This window comes from Coturnix japonica, chromosome 9, assembly GCF_054131305.1.
Source record: "Coturnix japonica strain WE chromosome 9, WE-NBRP24, whole genome shotgun sequence".
Taxonomy (NCBI): domain Eukaryota; kingdom Metazoa; phylum Chordata; class Aves; order Galliformes; family Phasianidae; genus Coturnix; species Coturnix japonica.
In genome coordinates, this window is record NC_140671.1 from 29771743 (window position 1) to 29793376 (window position 21634).

The 21634-nt window shown below is 42.9% G+C and overlaps 2 protein-coding genes across 29 annotated transcripts; one reads left to right on the forward strand and one right to left on the reverse strand.

Moving 5' to 3' along the window:
* Positions 1-1215: 1215 nt before the first annotated feature.
* MMP23B (matrix metallopeptidase 23B) lies at positions 1216-13347 on the forward strand. 4 transcript variants are annotated; one of them, XR_001559200.3, is made up of 9 exons: positions 1294-1863; positions 3227-3372; positions 3563-3702; positions 4559-4726; positions 5655-5819; positions 6144-6254; positions 7004-7130; positions 7819-8378; positions 12442-13347. XR_001559200.3 is itself a non-coding variant. In XM_015882207.3 (8 exons), the coding sequence occupies exons 1-8, from the start codon at positions 1693-1695 to the stop codon at positions 7991-7993; spliced, it is 1203 nt and encodes a 400-aa protein (XP_015737693.2). In that variant the 5' UTR covers positions 1216-1692; the 3' UTR covers positions 7994-8395. The 4 variants fall into 4 exon arrangements, 2 of the variants coding, with proteins under 2 accessions (XP_015737693.2, XP_085365239.1); XR_014931857.1 differs by having other exon boundaries at positions 1329-1863; positions 7790-8378; XM_015882207.3 differs by lacking the exon at positions 12442-13347 and having other exon boundaries at positions 1216-1863; positions 7819-8395.
* LOC107323285 (cyclin-dependent kinase 11B) lies at positions 10435-21540 on the reverse strand. Of its 25 annotated transcripts, none has more exons than XM_085509091.1 (20): positions 21510-21540; positions 21093-21188; positions 20884-20999; positions 20376-20500; positions 19655-19793; positions 19396-19526; positions 18236-18358; positions 17135-17230; positions 16899-17033; positions 16088-16153; positions 15338-15507; positions 14978-15068; positions 14229-14350; positions 13916-14021; positions 13185-13306; positions 12666-12773; positions 12110-12226; positions 11696-11844; positions 11355-11544; positions 10435-10866 (listed from the first exon to the last, which is right to left on the reverse strand). In XM_085509091.1, the coding sequence occupies exons 2-20, from the start codon at positions 21099-21101 to the stop codon at positions 10774-10776; spliced, it is 2208 nt and encodes a 735-aa protein (XP_085365217.1). In that variant the 5' UTR covers positions 21102-21188; positions 21510-21540; the 3' UTR covers positions 10435-10773. The 25 variants fall into 25 exon arrangements, with proteins under 25 accessions (XP_085365217.1, XP_015737676.1, XP_085365213.1 ...); XM_015882190.3 differs by having other exon boundaries at positions 15338-15513; XM_085509087.1 differs by having other exon boundaries at positions 16899-17030; positions 21093-21251.
* Between the last annotated feature and the right edge of the window lie 94 nt (positions 21541-21634).

Consider the following 21634-nt stretch of genomic DNA (forward strand, 5'->3'; position numbering starts at 1 on the left):
TTCTGACAGCCATTCACAAACAGCCTTTTTGTGTGACATCTATTGCATGCAGAGATCTCAAGGTAAGTCATCCCTGACTGCATAGGAAATCCCTGCTCTCTACAAATGATATTTAGGTCCCTGTCACTGCTTCTGACAGCATGAAGATAAACCAAAGCCAGTTCTGTCCCTTGCCTTCCTCTCTTGTTCCCCATTACACCATATGGATTTCCTCAGACTGTAATGTGTTCCACTGCATTGAGACACTGTGCAGAAAATAAAGCCAGGAATGTTTTTTCTGACCAAATATAGTCAGGCTGACAGTTCTTGCCTGTAATCCAAACCAAATATCCACACTGGAGGACATGGGACTAGCAGAATTCAGGGAACTCTGAAGTGACAGCAGTGCTTTTCTGCTCTTGAATAAAAGCAGTCGTTTCAGGGGGTCAGGATGCCTGATAAATCACAGAGTATTTTCAGCTATTGGAAGAGCCAAAGGTAAAGCTTCAGTTTGGATGGAGCAGTGGTGGCTCCTTGGAAGCATCTGAGAGAGGCTTCAGAAATGGGATTCTCAAGAATGTGCTTCTATGAAAGTTCTAGATCCCGACTTAACCTGTGGGGGAGATCTGAACTGAGGCATCTCCCTAACATGAGTTCTCAGTCTGGGTTTTAATCCCCAGGTGTGCCAGTCATCTTCAGAAACAGTAAGACAGTAAGTGCTTAAACTCAGGGATGTCTTTCCTACACAGTGCTATGGTCTTAACCCATAAGATCCAGATAACAGCAGGATATAATAAGAGCAGTACAATAATAATCTGCCCCCACTTCAAGGCAGATGTGAGGCAAAATGGCAAGAGAAGAGGGCACACATAACAGAGCACAAGGTGAGATCTTTTCCAAACAATGCTGGCTCTTACTAACCTTATGGAAGGCAGGGTTGCTCACTGTGCTTCTGCAGGGGTCAGTGGGGTGCTGCAGCTGAGGTCCCCCAGATCAGTGTGATTCTGGAACATTGATCTGTCTCAGCATCATAACCCTTCGTTAGCTCTCAAGTACATAAGGAATTTGCAGGAGCAAATGGATGAGGGAGCTGATGGTTGCATTAATCTGAGTTTGTAAACTCCCTGACCAATATTTCCTGATTGCAGAAATCATCCCTGCTCTTGCACAGCATCTCATTTCTCATCATGCTCCTGAGGACGGCCCCTGACAAATGACAGCTCCTCTACCACGCAGCATCCCGGATCAGGCATTCCACGGCCGTGATGCTGGCTCCTGGATTCCTTTCTCTGCCCCCCTCCCCCAATTTTTTTCATTACATAAAGCTGACAACTGCAGATTTGTCCTCTGTTGATTATACAGTCGGTTAAAGAGGAGAGTTCATGGCCATCCCAGCTTGTTTCACTTTGCTGCTTTTCCTTTTTCCAGCCCAACTTTCAGCTGCAGTAATCTGATACGGTTTGGCAGAGGCCGAGAGAATCTTTGGCACATTGGAAAGCGGCTTAATGTAAAGTCTGCTTGCTTTTTTTTTTCTTCTTCTTTACTTTTTCAGAGCTTTCTGAAAGCAGAGGTTCTGCACAGCTTTGGCAGTGACTGCAGGACTGCTCAGAAATGCTCCAGATGCATCAGTGAGCAAAAGGATTCCCAATGCGTTCTGCGAAGGGACCGTCTGAGCATCTGTCTCATCTCCTCTAAAAAGCATTAAGGAACGACATGGATCAAATAGAACAAGTTTCTGCTGACAGAAAGAAGAGCTTCCTCTCAGAGGACAATAAAAAGAGCAATGGCTATAGGACCGTTGTGGGATTCCTGTGCATATTCCCCGTGGTGGCTTTGCTGGCTATTGCAGGAGATCCAGCTGGAGCTGCAGTTCAGGAAAGTCAGGTAGGGAAAGGATCTGCTGCTCAGGACAGCTCGGGAAGGGAGAGGGGATATGAAATACGTGTGTGTGTCCCTTTAAGAAGAGTGCCAAATTCTGGGAGCAATCTAATCAATATGTAAGTAACTGTCAAGGCAACCAGATATGTTTGTTTATGTACATTTGAGTCGCTTTTTGCATGGGATCCTAAGAGGTACTGATGCATCCGTGTACAATTGGATGTGCACACAGCTCCATCAGTGCTACAGCTATCCCCAGTCCCTCTGCTTTCCCAGCTTGCTGTGATGTGGCAGCTGAGATTCCTAGGAACTCCATACGCTGGGCTCGTGTTGTAAGATTTAAAGTGGAAGTTAATGCTGGACTTACTGTTAGATGACATCCCTCACTTGTATCACATGTTCAGGGCTCTTAACTTGGTTCTAAGTCACAGAGTTAAGTTACTGTTTCGTTTTGGAGGGGAACTGCATCAGAGAGAGAGAGAGAATTACATCTGTTACGTGTCAGTGAAGTAAATTAATGGGGAATAATGCAGAAGGGAGATGCTGACTGTATCTGCCTGTGTGTTCTGGTGCTGCTGCAACTGGAACCTCAGACAGGAGCAGAGGAGACTGGTTTCCTGTTGGAGTCTCCTGATGGGATACAGTCCCTCAGCCCTTCACCAGTCAGGACTGCAGTCATGGAGCGCTTTGAGCAGCACCTGGCAGCTGCTGCTGCTTCTCCTTGCCATTGCTTTGCTATAGGCCAGGGATATGCTATTTTGCTTCTCAAAGCTTCAGCTGTTCCATGTCTGAAATGAAGACAACTTGCCTTCTGTAGACTGTGCTGAGAGGCTGAGCTAAGTCAGACCGGTGTTGCTTTTGTAACACTGCCACTGTACATCCTGCTTCGTGCTTGCCATGGTGCCTCTGGAGCAAAGATGAGCCAGGGATGGTCAGTGTTTTATTGCTGAGAAGGGGAAGCAGAGCAGGTAAACTTCCATAGGTCCTTACTGGGTCCCGTTCTTTTACTTCTTCTACTCAGGACTAACAGACTGGTACAGTTTGAGTCAGGCATGTCACCAAATGAGATGGCTTTAAGCACACTCCAGGCTTTCCAGAGCTCCAGTGTACTTTGAAGGCATTTCAGATTCGCAGTCCAGCTCCATAAAGTGCTCTCAGCACAAAGCGTTGCCTGTTTGACGCATTTATTCAGTATTTAATTTCTTCTGTGGTTAGGCTGGAGAGCAATAGCAAAGTGAAAAGGAAATGAGAGCTTTTCAGGAAGAGCTGCAGCCCTGACCGTGGCCAGAAGCCGCCTGTGCTGCACTCCAAGAGCAGAGGAGTGGCAGCAGTGCCCCCACCTTTCTCAACCTTTTCTTTTTCTTTTAAGGAAGAAACCCCATCTCCTGGTCTCCGTGCAGTGAGTGCCTCTGCTTTGCACAGCCCGGCCTTCCCACCTCAGCCCCCAGCACGGAGGAAGCGATACACCATCACACCTGGCCACTTGAAATGGGATCACTTCAACCTCACCTACAAGTATGGACCTGCATTGAACTTCTTTGTTTTGCTGTGGGCATGGATGTCAATCGTGATCTTGATAATCCTTTTGTGGGTGACTGGATAGCTCCTAAAACCACTCAGAAGTGGTTGATTGTCTGATAAAGACATTCAAATGACGTCTGGGGCAGGAACAGCATTTCCCTGATGCTATTCTGTGCTATTACAGAATCCTGTCCTTCCCAAGAAACCTCATAAACGCCAGGGACACACGCAGGGGACTGGCAGCTGCGTTCCGAATGTGGAGCGAAGTTTCCCCATTCAGCTTCAGAGAAGTGCCACGCCACCTACCCAGTGATCTGAAAATAGGTGAGGCTGCACGACCTGCTGTGTGTGTGCTGGCTCCCTAATGCTGGGTGCCTCAAGCACTGTCTTTTCTCCTCCTCTTCCTCCTGCCCTCCCCCATCACTATGACAGTAGTTACCTCCTGACTTTCTCAGTCCTAGAACTAAGTTAGTGCTGAGGTCTTATCTGCTCAGCCTCAAACCCAGATGTAAATTCTTCCTGGGGATTATGGCTTGTGTGCAATAATTAGTTCTTGTGCAGATGTCCACAATATTGAAATAACGAGCAGATTTTCCACTGTTTCGCAATTTGCTCTTCATTCTGCTCCTTTCCAGCACATGATGTGCCATCAGGGCCCTGTCCTGCGGCCACTCGTGAGCTCCAGGTGGCCCCATTCCAGTGGCCGCAGTGTGTGCTATGAAGTTATTGTGATGTTAACAGGACAGCAAGCAGCTGCAACTCTGCGTCTCTCCATTTATTTGTGTTTAAAATGGCTTGATTTCGATCTGGGGTTATCATCTCACTGTCCAACTATTACGTTCTGAGGTTATCATCTCAGTGTCCGACTTCACATAAAAAACACCCCTAAGTTTCCTCGTGATGTTGCAGGAAATGCTCAGTGTTCCTTTCCGAACAGTAGATCAGTTTGTGTGCATTGGAGACAGCTCTACATCTGAGGTCCTTGCAGAGCCGACTCCAGTTTGCATCACAGCCCTCGTTCCATACAATTGCTTTGCATTGATTTCTTCCTGCTGTGTGTGTAAGTTAGAAAACATGTGGGATACAGCAGGAGATGTGTTAGTAAACCACAAGTTTACAGATGTCTGTCCTGGAGGGGCTTACCCTGCTACATAGACTAAATCTGCTTCCTTTTTTGCAGGCTTCTACTCTATCAATCACACAGACTGTCTGGAGTCTCTCATTCACCACTGCTTTGATGGAACAACAGGGGAACTTGCCCATGCCTTCTTCCCACCCAACGGGGAAATCCATTTTGATGACCACGAATATTGGATATTAGGAAATACTCGGTTCAGCTGGAAGAAAGGTAAGACGTGGCTCTGGGGGAACATTCGTAATGCCAGCAGGATTTATATCTTACTCCCAAGTGCCACTTCTATCACTGATTCTCTCTCATGGCAGCGTAACTCCATTCTTTTACATGGAGATAGTTATTGCCACCTCTGTGGCAATAGCGTTTTTGGTTTCGGAAGGCAGGCAGGCATGAGGCTGAGTATTAATACTTGCTAACAATGACAGAACTAGCTCAGCTATTGGCTTAAAGAGATTTGGAAACAAAGTAGAATCAAAACATTGTTCTTCCAAGTCACGTCAGTGAGGTTTAGCAGAAGCCTTTAAGAGCCAAAAAAAATCCACCAAGGATTCCTATGTAATGTACTGATAAAGGCAGCACGTATGCAAGCCACCCCCTTCAGATGCTTTCTTCCCATAAGCAGTGGGATTTAACACAGGAATTGTGCACTATTCCTATGGTTACTCAAGATATCAGGCTGAGTGTCAGCAGCAGCTCCTCTTGTGAGTCATCCTTCAGTTAAAATCCATCTCTGCTGGAAGCAGGCATCAGGGCAATGCTGAGAAACATCAGTTCAACCCTGTAAGCAAAAGTCAATCGGAGGCTTTTTCAGGCTGGAGCGTTCTAGCTAGAAATCTCGCTCCCCATCATTCCCAGTTACAGCTCAAAGCAGCAGAAAGCTGCCCAGAGTGGCTGGGGGAACCTGCTCCATATTTCAGTCATTGGACTTTCAGAGCAGTCTGCTGAGTCTGGCAGGAGCTGCTGCTTGAAATTAGAAGCACAGATAAATAATTTCTTGACAGTTTACACCCAAATAGCTACGGGGAACTGGCAACCTTTGATAAGACCACACCTTCCAAGTGCTAAAATTCTCCTTCTGGCTTTACACTGGGATTAGCAAATGTTCTTCACCACAGTTAGCTTTGTTCCATTCTTCTTCCAGGTGTTTGGCTTACAGACCTGGTACACGTAGCAGCTCATGAAATAGGACATGCCTTAGGACTCATGCACTCCCAAAACCCAAATGCTCTCATGCACATCAATGCCACTTTGACTGGGAAAAAGACCATCTCTCAGGATGAAGTCTGGGGAATTCACAGACTTTACGGTAAGGAAATGAGGGCTGTGCTTTGGGCTCCTCTTTATAAGGAATGTTTGCCTGAAGTGCTGGTCAGATCTTGTGGAGCTCTTTGTGAGGTGCTCAGCGGCACCTCGGGAAGAATCACCTTCCTTTTTATGCAGGATATGAAGGTGTTCCTGCATGGAGGAATCACAGTATATAGCTCCTGTTCTTCTAGTAACAGCATCCTGTTCTATTATATTCCCAATCTTAGGTTCCTTCTCATCTCCACACTACCATTTATGTTGAACAATCTGACTTGGGTGAAAAGTCAGTTTGTTTCTCAGAGCGCTGTGTCTCCTTCTATTTCAGGATGCAAGGACAGATTGTTTATGTGCCCGCTGTGGGCCCGAAAAGGTTTCTGTGAGAAACGTGAGAAGCTGATGAAGAAACACTGTCCGTTCACCTGTGATTTCTGCTATGGTACCCAACTTCTCTTCTGGGATGGTGGTGGGTTTTGCATAAGGGAGGAGGTAAAGCTAAGCAGCCTTTGCTGCAGGGATAGGCAGGATCTTAACTCTATGCTAGAGATCAGAGGCTGCAAGTGATTGGCTGTACCCAGTTCTAAGAAGTGTAGCACAGACATCCTCCTGTACACCTCATCCAAATCAAAGGCCTGGCAGTGCAGCACTGGATGCAGTGATGGGACAAGAACTAGCCAAAAGAAATCTCAGGTACAGCTGGACTTGAGCTGCTCTGCAGAAAAGGAGGGATAAAGTATGTTTATCACCTTACCTAGTCTCTGTTTTATGAATTCAGGTAAGGGACTGATGCATGATCACCTTATATTACTACAGCTGAGGAATTAAGCTTCAAAGATGCACCATATAACTAATACTTCCCCATGTAACTAGTACTTCCCTCTCCAGAAAAAAAAGCATTTTTTAGACCAGATTAACACAATTGCAGGCAAGTAGCTACAAATACATGTATTACAAGAGACCGCTCATAAACTGAACTTCTATTCCTCCACGCACATGAATCGTGTTCATATGCAAATATAACAGTATTAAATGTGCAGCCTAGAACTGCTCAATTAGAGTCATTTATTAATGAATAACCTTAAGATTTCTTAGATTATAACACAGTTCTTTGAAAGCGTTTTGGGATGACTCAAGCTTGATAATGAGATACGGTAACTAATGCACTTTCTTTCTATTTCTGGTGGATAGAATTCCCGTTTCCAACAGTTCCTCCTACTCTGCCACCTCCAAGGACAAAAACCAAGACCGTTTCTGAAGGCAGGAATGTCACCTTCCGCTGTGGACAGAAGATCATCCATAAAAAAGGCAAAGTTTAGTAAGTGCCTGTCAATTATTCTAGCCTTTTATAACACTTTGCAGCACAAATACCCCAAAGAAGGAAAAAGTATGGCAAAACAAAGTTCGTAAGAGTGCAGTTTAGCTTTTGGAACGTGGGGCTGTCTTTGATTTGGCACTCTTGAGTAGAAGGAGGGGTGGCAGACTAACTGTGGGAAGGGAATGTGCAAATACTGTTTATAACGCTGTGAAGCGTTTATTTCAGTAGCAGATCTATCAGATGTATGCTCAGCAAATATAAAATCCAATACATATATATAGCATAAGGATAATTCTTACCTCCATGTCAAAGTCCCTGGGCTGTATTCTGCAAAAAAACCTCCTGTCTTAAATTTACCCATTCAATTCATAGTTAATTCTTAATAATGAGCATGTTACTTCTAGATGTATCTAAACGTGAGGGAAGTATGTCCATGTCCAGGGGTTAGTTTAGACTCAGGAGCCAAATTCTTATTTGTTTTCAGTAAGATTCAGGATAGTACACCATGTTTTAACTGCCACCATCCATGTGAAATCATTGAAGATGAGGTAAAATTCTACTGTGCAAGTCCGTCTGTGCTGCACTGTGCCTACCTCAAGCACAGCTTAACAGCAGAGAGAAGGACAGTACACAGGCTGCATGTACTGAATACCTTATAGTTTAATTTCTATTGTTTTTCTTATGACAGCTGGTATAAAGATAAGGAGCTTCTGGAATACTCATATCCAGGTTACTTATCCTTAAATGAGGATCACATGAGCATCATTGCAAATGCAATTAATGAAGGAACTTACACTTGTATAGTAAAGAAAAAAGAAAGAATCTTGACCACTTATTCCTGGAGGATCAGACTGAGACATTAACAAGGGCTCTGGCACGAGAACTTCTCTATTTCAAATTCACAATCTGTCTTAAGCATTTTGTATTTAAACTCCAGTAGTGCAAGTGAACTTCTAACTCAGCTGCTTCCATACCTTGAGCAAGAGAGACTCTGGGACTTTGTTACTGGAAAAAAGAGCTTTTCCAAATTACTTTTAAAGGTAAAGAATTCGTCGAGCATGTGCTGTACAGAGAATTATAAAAGGAATTAAAAAAAATCAAGTGTAAGATTTTGCAGTTAACCTGGATCAATGGACTGCAGAAAAACGAGATCGTAACCCTTCAGCAAACAAATGGATCAACAGACTGATGGCTCAGCTATAATGGAATCAGAGGTATTGTGGAAAGAGAATGACCAGTAAATGCGCTGTAAGTGGTTTTTTAAATCTTTTTTATATCATGATGTGGGTCTATACGAATGTTAAAAAAGTAATTTCTTTTAGTGGGCAGAAGGGAGATGTAGGGTCACAACAAACCCAAATTACTCCATTTCACACTTTGACATACTCAGTTCAGCTGTGCACAGAGTATTTCCCTTCCACTCCCAACCACTTTCCTGTGGTGTCTATTTATTTGTGTAATCTTAGCCCAGAATACTATCTACTTCCATCTGCAGCTCCTCAAAACTCATCCTTTTGGTGTCTGATCAATAAGCTTCTTGACCCCTTCAACAGAGGTAAGATCATTTCCATCATCACACTCAGTAACTACCAGGTGAGGCGGATGCACAGCATCCAAAAGCAAAATAGCATTTGTTTTCTAGGCAAAGCCCAGTGCACTCAAACATCTATCAGCTGGGAATTCATTTGTGCAGTTACAAACCCTGACAGTCATTGTGTTTAATGAGTACCTGAAAGATCCTTATCCAGTATTAAGGCAGCCTACATCATTCTCTGCTTAGGTTCGTCCGTGTTTAGTTGTTGTCTTAATCTCTTCAAACACTCTTCTTCCTACCTTAAGCATCTCATGTACTGCAGAATAGGTCAGCATTCTAGGAAAAGCTCTGTACCAGGACAGCAAAAGCACAAGGAAAAGTAAGAAACTAATAAGAACAGTTTGGTACAATTGTAATGACAGTAATTTTACTGGCAGACATCTATCATGAACTCAGCACACCTCCATTTAACAGAGCAGTGCAACACCACATGGATCCCAACCTGAGTGATTCTGTGATTCCTTGATTCTACGATCCAAGCATGTTAGAGCAGCTCTTTCTTTGGGATAGGGAGAAACAAAACAACATTGAGCTGATCAGCATAGCCTTCAATAGCTACCACAAGGGGATGTCAACACTTCAGCTGCAAGGATGCTTAATCCTAGGGCAGATCCAAAGTCCTTCATTTCGTAACTTAACAATGCAGTGCATCCAGTTTTCCATTGACACAAATGGCACAGCCCAGCACTTCGCTGGGCACATTTGTTCTGGCTGCAGTTTCATGTCTAACTCAATAAAATCTTCAAGCAACTCAAGAAAAAAAAGAGAAGCCAACCAAAAAAACAAGCTCTCCATCTCCTGCCCAGAATCACTGCATGGCAGCTTCTATGAGTTGAAAATTAGATTTGCTGGTATGGAAAACAGCTGATAGATTTGGTGATACCCTCAAGGTAAGCAACAAAACTCACTTTGGAATACACTTTGATTTTATAACAATAAAAATTGCAGTAAGCCAACAACAAAATGAATACCTGACCTACAACAACGCTGTGATTACACCACACACTTTATGCACTGGAACCTCCGTATTTTTCTAAAAGATTTATCTTTGCAGCTTTTCCACGGTTGAAATCTGTTATTTAAGATGACACTGGGCTGGTGCCCAGTTCTGTCTGCATGAACACCCCAGTATTTTCCACATCTTCCTGTCCCAGACACGAATGATAGCATTATAAATTAGAGACTCAGAAGACACTTATGAGGGAAGACTGGAATTGGCAATATACAACCAGTAAAATGACAAGTTGTTATTTTTATGGAAAAAGGATGTTTTTAAAAGAAGGTTCTCTAGAAAACAAAGCTTCAATATTAATTTTTTTTTGTTTTATAAAACAATATAGTACATTTTTTTTTGCTCCAGCGCCATTGTAAATACATTTATACAACACATCAAACCAGTAGTGCACTCAAAAACATCAGTGAGTGTTGAGCCCAGCCCAGCTTAGCTCTCTCCAAGGTACACAAAGGAGAGAAACAGCTTAAACATTATGATTTCCTGACCAAACAGCAACACTCAGACACAAAGAACTTCTTAAAAAGAAAGCTTCTTTTGCTGGCCTGGCAGTAACTATAATAATTGTCAGCACAGACTTGAGGAGGAAAGAGGAATTAAAAAAGAAGTAAAAAAATCCTCACGTTTCCACTCTAGAAGACTTAATGCCACCAACATCCACGTTTGCTGCATGAGAGGAAATGACATCCTTCACGCTGTTAAACAATTAGAAATGTATTTTAATTCTACAAATTTACAAGGTGAAAACAACAAGAACAACAGAAAAAAAAAGAAAAAAAAAAAAGGGATCGAGGGTTGTACTTCAAGTTTTCCTCTGTCAAATTTCATAACAACCCTTGGCTTCTCCTGTTAAATCCAGTCCACTAATGGAATGCAGCATTCTCCACACCCAGCAAAAGTCTTTGAATCTGGGATGACATTTGACTTTACCCATGTGAAAACCATCTAGTTTCCCTGACGTGAAGAACAGAACTGGGGCACTCAGAAATCCACTCACGTGAATAGCTCTCTTTTTTTTCCCCCCCTTCTCAATGAGTTTAAAACTTGAGGCTGAATCCAGGCCCAGCAGCAGATGCTCCTTGATTTGTGGTGGTCAGATGAAACCCAGTGTCCTTCAGATCATCATCACCCTGTGGGAAACAAACACAGTCCATTTATCAGTGTCTGTGCACACACATTCACCTCTGCAACACAAAAATCAAGGCTTCAAATTAATTAAAATAAATAGAAACAAAGAACAAAACAAAACCTGAAGGAGCTGTAGGAGGTGGTAAGTACATACTTGATTTAGTGGCATCATAGCTAAGTTCAGTGCAGACCGTTATTCGTGCTCTTTCTGTTGGTATTACAGTAAGCACAATAGCTGTATGGTGTCATTTCATCTATGCTGAGACATGGAATTGTTAATAAGGGGCTGGTCATAATTAAGGCACTTGAGATCGTACCATGTCCCACTTATAAGGACCTGCTTTTTGGCCAGCTTTTTCTTCAAAACTAGCAGTCCAATTCCCACACACTGAAAGAACAACAGCCTTGGATTTGACAGATTCTCTTCCAAACACTGGAAAAGGAGCAGGTTTTGTTTTGTTTTAGGACAGTGGAAGTATGTGATGCTCACCAACTGACTGTAGCCAAGGCCTCCCTCGGGTGGGCGGGGGCTGGTGCCACGTTTCACCCTTTGTTGTTCACTTTTGGCTGGCCATGTAGGAAACATGGAGGGGTCAATAGGAAGGGGAGTCTCTCGGAAATACTCGTGCTTCAAACCATCTTCAGCAGTAATTCTTCTGGCTGGGTAGTACGTCAAAAAGCTGAAAAGAATTTAGGAAGACAATGAATTAGAGAGAAGATGAAAGAAAAATGTTAGCTTAAAAGATATAAAATCTTCAGAATTCAGTCATTTTTTACAATGAAGGTAACAAATAACACACTTTCCCAAGGACTGCAGAAGCCAGCACTTACTTGTTCATCAGATCAAAGCCCTGATCAGAGAGGAGCGCTCCAAATCTCTTGCGTAGATTGTTATAGGGATATTCTGTGAATGTCATCTTCTTTACTGCTGGCAGCTCATTGTAACCAGGCCAGATTTTTTCACTTGGAGTTCCCAGATCCTATGGATTAAAACGTCTCCTTAATAAACTCATTCTAGAGTGCAGCCCTTCTGCTTATTCATTATTTAGCTACAGGAGTTGATAAAAATCCAGAGAAAACAGATAAAATATAAAACATTATCTTAGCCTACCACTGATCCTGTAAAGCAGAAAAGCAAAGCAGCGAGCTTTTATTAAGGCTGAGTTTCTATCAAAGAGTAACAAACATTTCTATTTGCTTATTGCTCTAAAACCAGTTAGAATGGAAAGGTTTTAAGAATGTTACCTTAAAAACTTTGTTAATCTGATCAATTTCCGACTTCCCGGGAAACAGCGGTTTCTGAGTTAACAGCTCTCCAAAGATACACCCTACAGACCACATGTCTATCGCTGTTGAATATTCCTGCAGAGAAAGAATGTACTTTACAAAACCAGTGAAATAATTTAATGAGGTATTTTAGTGATAGTGCAATGTTTTCGGGTTATTTTGGTGTGCCTCTTGGCAATGGAGCATTCCAGAGCCCCATTGATTTCACCCCAATTTCAGTAACAGAACAGGTAACCAGAAGGGAGCATTGCTAGAACGTTCACAGTCCTCTGTTCTGCTCTTTTTGCCAGACATTTTAGACCACGACAAAGAAATTGAGCTGCTTAATGACTGACAGTTCCCACCAATCCTCGAGAAGTCCAGCAGCAATCTGAAGGAGAACAGCTCAATCTGTCACCCATCCATCCATCCTCTGAGGAAGATGAAACCTTTTTAGTATTATTGGGAAAAATAAAATTGAAGCTTCAGAATTTCCACTCCTATGTCAGTATAAAGACTCAAGACACAGGCATACCTTGGCTCCAAGCAGCAACTCCGGAGCCCTGTACCAAAGTGTGACCACCACTGGTGTGTAAGGCTTCAGTGGAGATCCATATTCTCGGGCCAATCCAAAGTCTCCAACCTGGATGAAAATTAGTTATCATTAGTGCTATTAGCATCAACCATACCAATGGACAGCACCAGTACATACTGGCCATTCTGACTACTGCATGGCCTCTGGCATTCAAAAACAGCCACACAGATGTTGATACAGGCAAGGTTAATGGCACTGTCATGTATCAGCAGGAAGAGAACACCAGTCTGACTTCCAATTGTGCCATAAGGAATTCAGCACTCACATGCCACACTTATTAGTCACATTCTAATATAAATCTTAAGAGTTGAGGCAAGGCAGTCTCTATCTATTACAAAGTTCACTGTTTTACAACAGTAATGCAGAACATTCTGCCCAGCTCTTAACATCACTACCATGCAGTGTAACTCCACAATACTAAATTTCTTGTAAGCGTGGTGTATTTCACATAGTTCTTACCTTTAAAATGCCCGAATGACTGAGCAGCAGGTTGGAAGTTTTCAAGTCCCGGTGAAGTATCCAGTTGTCATGAAGATGCTTGACTCCTCGTAGTAACTGAATCATCAAGGTTTTCACTTCACCTGAAGTGATTAAAAAAAACAAATACATTTAAAATAAGAAATCTCTCTTTGGTTGGTTTTTTTTCCTAATTAAAGAACAATAACAGAGTTGGGGGTGGGGGGAAAAGAGAGAGATATTAAGTTAAAAGCACACTAAAGTGTGCAGTGTAGAAATGTGTCACAGAACAAAAACAGACCCAAAGAGCTGCCAGTACAGTAATATGAATCTGGATAGCTGGAATGCATCCAAAATGCTCAGAAATTAATGCTTCCCAACATAGGAACTGGCCAAAAATAAAACACAGTGTTCACCGGGGAAACTCCCCTCTCCATTTCACATCTGAACCTGAGTTTCACCCAGAGCATGCCAGCTGGATTCATCAGCCTATCATCACTGTATGTACCAGCACTGCCAGCTGACCTTCCTCTCTTAACCTCTATCAGTAGAATCAAATTGGATGGTGAGAAAGCAGTAGTCTCTATTCCAAAGAACACTCAGAGGACATTCCAAGGCAGTGCACGTCATCACACAAGCTAGTCTGCTGATGTCAGTACAGCCCAAAGGGAATGGGGTCTTTCTAGGTCAGTTTTCCATTTTAGAGGAGTAGAGGAGACTGTGGCAATCAGTACCTGGTAGAAATGGTTGCTTCATTGTTTCCATCAGACTCTTGAGATCATGTTCTACGTAGTTCATAACAATATAGATTTTATCCATATTACTACCTACAACGATTTCCTAAAAACACAAAAACAAGTGATCAAAACACAGCTTATTTTCGAGACACATACAATTTTGTAGAGACAAGCACAGCCTATTTATTTTATGGGTGGCATAACAAGCTCTGCTAGGAACACTGATGTTTTTACAAGGCATTTTAAAAGCCAAGAGGCAACACTTGAACAAGAACAAAAATCTTTGGAAATGGAAAGTTGCTGGTCTTACTCTGACAGTGACGATATTGAGGTGTTGTGCTTTCAGAATAGTATTTATTTCTCTGAGAGAAGTAATGGGGAAGCCTTCCTTCTCCTTCTCCATCTTCAGTCGCTTCAGAGCCACGATTTCATCTGCAAGGAAAAGCGAATTATTAGCTGCAGGTTCCCCTACAGAATCCAACCAAGTATTTCTTCTACTTGAACACAGATACGTGGATGAGCCGGTGTTGGCTCCTGCACTCTTCCTAGGCAATGCAGTCACTTCCACAAGCAGCACACAGACGAGATAAGAAACATTTTGAGTTCTAAAAATATAAATCCACTTGTATATGAAATCCCTTCCACGGCAACATAGTGCTGCATACATTCATGGCACACAAACACTGCTTTTATGAATTTTCTGACCAGTGGCTGTGCTTAGAGGGGCACCTAGTGGCACAAACCAGCCGACCAATCCACATTAACTGCAGCAAATCACAAACCAGAAATAATTGTCTAATGGACCAGCAACTGAAATCAAGTTAAGCAGTTCCACAGTGTCATGAGCAATACGGAAATTAATTCTGAACTCAAATAGCTGCAAGCAAAATGCTTACGTCAAGATCCATATCCTATTAAAAAGCATATATTATCCCTGAAAAGGAACAAAGTATTGCAGAGATTTTATTCATTAATGAGATGCAGAGCCACGATTTGCACACAACTGCAGATGACATTTATGACATAATACTTAGTTAACACCATGCAGATAATACGAACCTGTCTTTTTGTCTTTTGCTCTGTACACCACACCATAAGTTCCCTCTTCAATCCTGTTCAAACACTGAAATTCCTCCACACTACGACACCCCTGAGGAAACAGAGAAAGAACATTCACTACTCACTTGTCTGCAGGAGCACAGCAGTCATTTGTTTAACAAGAAAAACCTAAGCAACTTCACAGGAACAGTTACAAGTAACCAAGAGAAGTACATATTTCACACACAAATGTGTACTTGGCAACAGTGAATCAACAAGACAAATTCTGCTCATCAATAATGCTACTGTGAACATTTTTCCCATGTTAATGAAACTTATTTGCATGTAATGCTTCCAAGCATCCTTTAAGTGATTGCCTACCTGAAGTGCAGGAAGATATTTAGGAAGCTCCTGTTTCAGTTCGATAGGGGAAGAAGCAGGTGAGTCAGGAACGTAGTCTCCTTCCGTCATCGCGTTGGACTGAGGGCTGCCCTCCCCCACCTCCTCTTCCTCGACCTCACTGCCCGCTGAATCACGATCAAACCTCGACTCTGTAACTTTAAAAGTCAGAATCAGTCGTGGAAATAGGGAGTCCTTTGGAACAGAGTTAAGTTCAGCTTAGAACAAGTAAGGGATCTCACTATGAGATAGAAGACATGCAACTTATGCAAGTGAAGACCTATGAAAAGGCCTTGTTTCTCCAGCTTATGGAGATGATGCTTTCAGACACTCCAGGTTACTGTCAGGTACATACACTTGTACATACAATTTTTAGATGAACGCAGCACGTCAGAAAAATAAATCTTTACACTAACAGAATGAAAAAAAACAAAAGGAGTGACCTAATATCTCTTAATCTGACTGTAAGGCTTTTGGGGGCAAGACAAGAAGCCCAGAATGAGAAAGTAGGAAATATTTCCTCGTTAAGACTACGTTCTCATTCCCACATACAGACCCTGGAGCAGAGCTCTGATTCTAACATAACAGCTCTAAGCTGTGAAATGCACAGTGCCTTAAAAAGATGGCAAAACTGCACCAACAAATAGATTTTAAACACATTTAAAATACTTTCAGAATCAGACTTGACCGCAAAAACAGAGTAAATTGATATAATCAGTATTTGCATTGTACCAACTGGGATGTGGTTTCCATTCTCCCGTTCTTCCTCTTCACTCATTTCTTCTTCGCTCACCTCTTCTGCAAGACAGAATCAAGTTCAGCTGAATCAACCCTTCTGTATCCCTTGCAATGCAGACCACTGTCCAAACACTTCCCTCATTCATCACACTTTTTGCACCACTATCTAATTTAGTGACACCACATTTGCTGTTTCACTTGGAAAACAAAAGCTTCAATCTCAACAGCATCAGTTGGGAGACTACTGAGTATCTGCCTGGTCATCCTGCTTCATTTCAAAGAAACACACCCAACCAGAGTAGCCTACAGTGACTTCTTCTTTACTAAATTATAATCAAAATCACTCTAAGATTTTTTAGCTCAACCTTTCTTAAAGGTATTTTATGTTCAAATATTTGTAACAAGCATGACAAAAAAATCTGGTATTTGCAACTGAAACTATTCAAAACAGCAGAGATATTTGTATTTCACCACCCCCACGCAGAGTGTTCTCTACTGAGTATTTGTTACTGCGCAACACAGAATTACTGAAGATGTTAGTGTTGCACTACTTATGAAGACAAACACAGCTTTCAGTTTTCTAATCCGGCGTCTTAGACAAATAATTGGTATTACCTCTATATAAAAGGATAGAATATGACTTGTACTTGTTTTTTTCTTTTTAGTTATCTTGACCTGTGAGGTCTCAGCCTATCCTAGACTAGGAAAAAAGGAAAACATTCAAATAAAACAACACAGAATGAGACACAAAGAGAAGCCAGAAGACCCCACCGGCCCACAGTAGGATCTGTGTTCTGTTACTCACCAGCTGACTGCTCTGACACCTCCTCAGAATTGCTCCCTGTCTCCTCTTCCTCCTCCTCCTCCTCTTCTCCCTCTTCCTCAGATCCTTCACTGCTTGACTCTTCTTCCTCTTCTTCTGAGCCCGACCCAGACTCTGCTGAGGAAGGATAACACACATAATGAGATACGCTATCTAAGAACAGTGTTTCCTCAATGGACAACTGTACAATGAGTATCTGCTACACTGCATTTAATTACCTGATGAAGACTCAGCTGAGCTTGTTTTTCTCTCGCTGTCACTGATGTCTTGTAAGTCTGAAAGCGGGTCTCTCTCTTCTGGTTTCTCTTCTTTCACTGTAGAGACCATGAAAATCAAAACCAAGGTGCCAACTGAATTTCACTTCTGTTTTTAAGACTCTGAATGCCCAGATATCTACATTCTCTGGCTATCAAATTGGTGCTGAACATTCATATACATACATATACACTGGGTAACCAAAACATTTCACAGTCTGCTCAAAAGCCAAACAGTTTTCCTGAACATTAACAGCCAAAAATGTGTAACGCTAACCTTTTAAAACATGACATGTGCCCACACCTCTCTACAAGAAATGTATTAAAAAAGACAAGTGTAACATGGTAACAAACATGACCACAACACAGAGTCCCACTAATGGACACTCACACAGCACTTGCAGTCAGTGTTTCTACTGCAGTCCATCACTGTGAAACAGCACATGCGAATAAATGCTGATTGATCAGACCATAAGGTCTAAGGATCACTGCCTGCCTCTGCCTGGAATCTCAGCTGATTGCACTGTGCATTACCTCAAGGCGGTACAACAATTTTCAAACTATGCACATTAACAAAGCAGACACAGAGCTTTTCTTCTTTAACCAATGACATTTTGATGCCAATTGTGCAGGCTCTCCAGTCACAGTTGGGACCTTCTCTGCATGGAAAGGACCATTTTCTATCTTAGAAGAATAAATGCACCATCTAAACCAGAACACTGCCTTAAGCACCGCTTTTCTTCTACAGTACAACCATTAGCAACACTTAAACTAGATAGTTCCCTGTAAGGTGGCCTTTTAAGGTAGCTTATTTCCTAAGAACAAACCCAACTGGAGTTGGTACAAACAATCCCTTTCAATCTGCAAAGAAACAAAACCAGCATTGCTTTAGTAACAGTGCACGTGCCACCCTTCTCAACAATTCCAGAAGTTTGCCACCACGGCTGAAGCGGACAATACTTTCAATATGGTTCCAGGGATATAAATGTTTAATACTAAAAATTAAACTCTACCCCAGAACAGCTGCTAACCCCCAGGCAAAGACGCTGAGGTGGCAAATGCTACCTGGTTTCCTGCTATCTGCTTGCTCAGGCTTGTCTCTCTGCTGTCGTAATGGGCTGCGACTCCAGGGTCTCATTTTCACTTTGTCTCCATATTCTTCCCTCACTGTTCTATGGTGTGCAGAAACTAGTGAAAACAAAACCAAAACAAAAATCGTTAAACGTCCCTGCCCTAATTAGAGTACTTCAGTCTACCACTACCACCTGCTCTGCATATTTTATCCTTACAGAACAAATGGCAATGGGGAGGGGTGGAAGCAGAACCTAACTGCATCTAGGAGAGCAAAGGACCGTAATGCTATGTGGGTTTGGACCAAAGAGAGAAAGGTGCTGCCATACTTAGAAAGCAGATGCAAGATGCCCCCTGTGCTACACAGCACACAACCCAAACCCTACAGCGTTAAGGCAAGAGAGAAGCAGACAAACCAGAGAGATGCATGAAGGAATAAAAACAGCTGAGGGTTAGGAGGAGCTGACAGAACATTCAGAGCAATAAAGAGCTAAAACGGAAAGCTAGATTAATTGAGACCAAAACCAGTGTAAATACCAAACACAAAAAGGAGCTGTTCAGCGTGAGCAGAACCAGAAAGAACAGCAATAAGTACAATGACTTCTGCTACCCTTGAGCAACCTTTGTAATTGAGCACAGATTCTGGGTCTGATTTTTACCTCTGACAGTCTGGACAAACAGATCTTTTAAACAAAAATGATCTGAACCCAGATGGCAAACAATCAGCCTCATACACAGCTGGAGGACTTACAACATCCATTCCCAACCCCGTGCCATTTATTTCCCAGAACTTTACTACACTTATGTTGAGACTTTGGTCTCTACCACACTGGATTAGACTCAGCCAAAGAGTTCAGAATTAACTGCAGTCATGACACATGTACACACACGAAGACTACAGCGATGACATAGATCTTGTTACTGAAGGAAGTCAGGCAAAGACTTACCGACCAGCCCAAAAGCCAGCACACTCCTGGCATCCGACATCTGTTTTATTTCCCTATGTAGAACCTCAAACATTTCTTTCCCAGACAGACATCCCACCCTATTATTTTAAGTTCTGGCATTGACCTAAGTGAAAAAGCTTCCTCTACCCCCATTCCACCACCGTGGCAGACAGTAAATCCAAAGAGCATTCAGACACCAATAATCACCTTCTCTTCTGGCTTCCCGCTCCTTACGCCTTTCTTCAGCTCTCCTTTCACGTTCTTTTTGCTCCCTTTGTTCTTTCTGCTGCTCTCTGATTTTTCTCTCTCGTTCTCTCTCAAGTTGCTCCAGGCGATCTCTAGAAATTAATTGGTTATCTTTTGTTATGCTGCAGTTCAGAACAAGTTTAATACACAAAGTAAAAGAGAACTGTTTTTCTGTAACCAAGTACAGGGCAATTCAATTTAATTGCCAAGAACGATGTACCTCTCCCTCCTGGAATGCTCCCTTGCCATTTCTCTCCGTTTCTGCCTCTCCCACTCACGTCGGGCCTTATCCTGCTCTTCTCTATGCCTCTTCCTACGCTCGTGTTCCCGTTCTTTCTCTTTCACTCTGGCATGTTTCCCTAAACAGGCAAAAATGAATTTTGGAGTTACCATTCAAAATATTTTGTACTCCTATTTTCAAAAGAGAAGTAGAAAGGACACCACCTATGACAGCATATTTCTATGCTCTCTGTTCTTTCTTTGATCTGAAAGGGCATTAAATAAGTAATTGTAGGAGCTTGCACAAACACTTCTATTAAATCAGAAAGATTGTAAGTAACAGGAAGACAAAGTGGATGTTTCTAGACTTTCTGCTTCCTTATTTACATGAAAATGGTATTTGTTATTTTCCATTCAGGTACAAATACCACAGCTCATCTCCCTGACACCGTGAGGCCACAATGAAGCATCACAAATTTCCAAAAGCAAAACCAAACTCTGTGTCCTTGTCCCAGAGAGCTGCTGTCCTAGGTGTGTACCTATTACTTTTGGAAGGGCACCAGACACAATTAAAGAGAAAAACAAAAAGCAAATTTAACTTATTTTATCATATCCATCTGATATGTTTTCTCTGGTCTACAATTCTTATTTCCTCTCTATATAGTGCCTGTTCAGCACAGCCCTGGGAAGCTACAAGAAATGTGAGTGAGGGGTAACACCACCTTCTGCTGAATGACTGCGGTGTCTCCGTTTCTCTTTCCTCTTCTCATCTTTTCTATGATGGGTTTTTTCCTTCCGTGACATTTGCTGCGGTGGTTTTATAGCCAATGAATCATCTTCTTCTCCTCTGCAATAAAGACAGAAATTGATAAGCTCAGGGAGGTTACACAGTCTGTTTAATAGACCAAATGTTACTTCCTCTTTTATTCCTTTTGAAAAAACCCCAAACATTTCCTTTCCTCTATTCCACAATAACCCCAAACTAAAGCATTAAGGCCATGCTACAGAGATCACCAGGTAGCTGTGCTTTAACAGTGCCTAAAGCAAAATATCACATTACTAAGGAGCGGCCAAAACTGGCATAGCGCACTGCCTGAACCAAGAGCCGTCCGGCACTTTGCACAGCCAGGAGGGAACATCAAACACCTCAGAACGTTCTGCTTTTCCCTGCAGTGCTTCAGAGCAATCTGCTCAGGGTTTTTAACCCACAAGGCACCCTCAGGGCAGTACCTGTCCTCCATGGAGTCCTCCCTGCGGTACGGTGAATTGCGGATGGTGATCTCCATGCGGTGATCTCTCAGCTCTCCCTCTTCAAGAGAATCCCGCTTTGAATCCCTATCATCCGACTGCGAGAGGAACACACAAAGGGCAGGTGAACCAAACCATGTCTGGCTGTGGCTCAGCAGCTCTGAGCAGTGCCGCCCCAACCCTGCACTCACGTTTTTCATGCGCTTTATCTCTGCTTTCTCTTCTTGCTCCTTCCTTCGTTTCTTTTCCTGAAGGATTTCATCCAAGGTTTTCACTTTCCAAGAATCCTTTTCATCACCCATTGGAGTTCCAAAAACCATTAAAAAAAAAAAAAAAAAAAAGAACCAACTCTGGAAAAAAATAAAATAAAAGGGGAAAAAAAAAGAAAAAAAAAGGAAAGAAAAAAGAACGAGACGTTACGGAAACGCGGCACTTCCTGCTTTAAGCAACGCGCCGCCCCAATTCCTTCCCCGCACACAGACCCCCCCCAGGCAGCGCATCGTTCTTCCCCCCCCTTAGCCCGACATTCTCAGCCCAGCAACCCCGGCCCCGCACAGCCCAGCCCTGCCCGGCCTTAAACCCGCACCGGACCCGGCCCGGCCGCTCACCGCCACCGGAGACCGACGGGCAGCGCCGTACGAGCGTCACATCCGCCGCCGGCTGATGGCGTCAAAACGGGGCGGAGCCGAGGAACCGCTCATGGCAGCACCGGGGGGTCTGAGGGAGCCATGAA

What these genes read in the sequence shown, in the direction of transcription:
- MMP23B (XM_015882207.3), top strand. Translation starts at nt 1,693, where the DNA reads ATGGATCAAATAGAACAAGTTTCTGCTGACAGAAAGAAGAGCTTCCTC. An exon ending in CACTTCAACCTCACCTACAA is followed by an intron (nt 3,373 to 3,562) that starts GTATGGACCTGC and finishes GTGCTATTACAG; the next exon opens with AATCCTGTCCTTCCCAAGAA. An exon ending in CATAAAAAAGGCAAAGTTTA is followed by an intron (nt 7,131 to 7,818) that starts GTAAGTGCCTGT and finishes TTCTTATGACAG; the next exon opens with CTGGTATAAAGATAAGGAGC.
- LOC107323285 (XM_015882187.3), bottom strand. Translation starts at nt 21,221, where the DNA reads ATGGTTTTTGGAACTCCAATGGGTGATGAAAAGGATTCTTGGAAAGTG. An exon ending in AGATAAAGCGCATGAAAAAC is followed by an intron (nt 21,000 to 21,092) that starts GTGAGTGCAGGG and finishes TTCCTCTCGCAG; the next exon opens with TCGGATGATAGGGATTCAAA. An exon ending in GGTGTCAGAGCAGTCAGCTG is followed by an intron (nt 16,154 to 16,898) that starts GTGAGTAACAGA and finishes TCTGTCTTGCAG; the next exon opens with AAGAGGTGAGCGAAGAAGAA.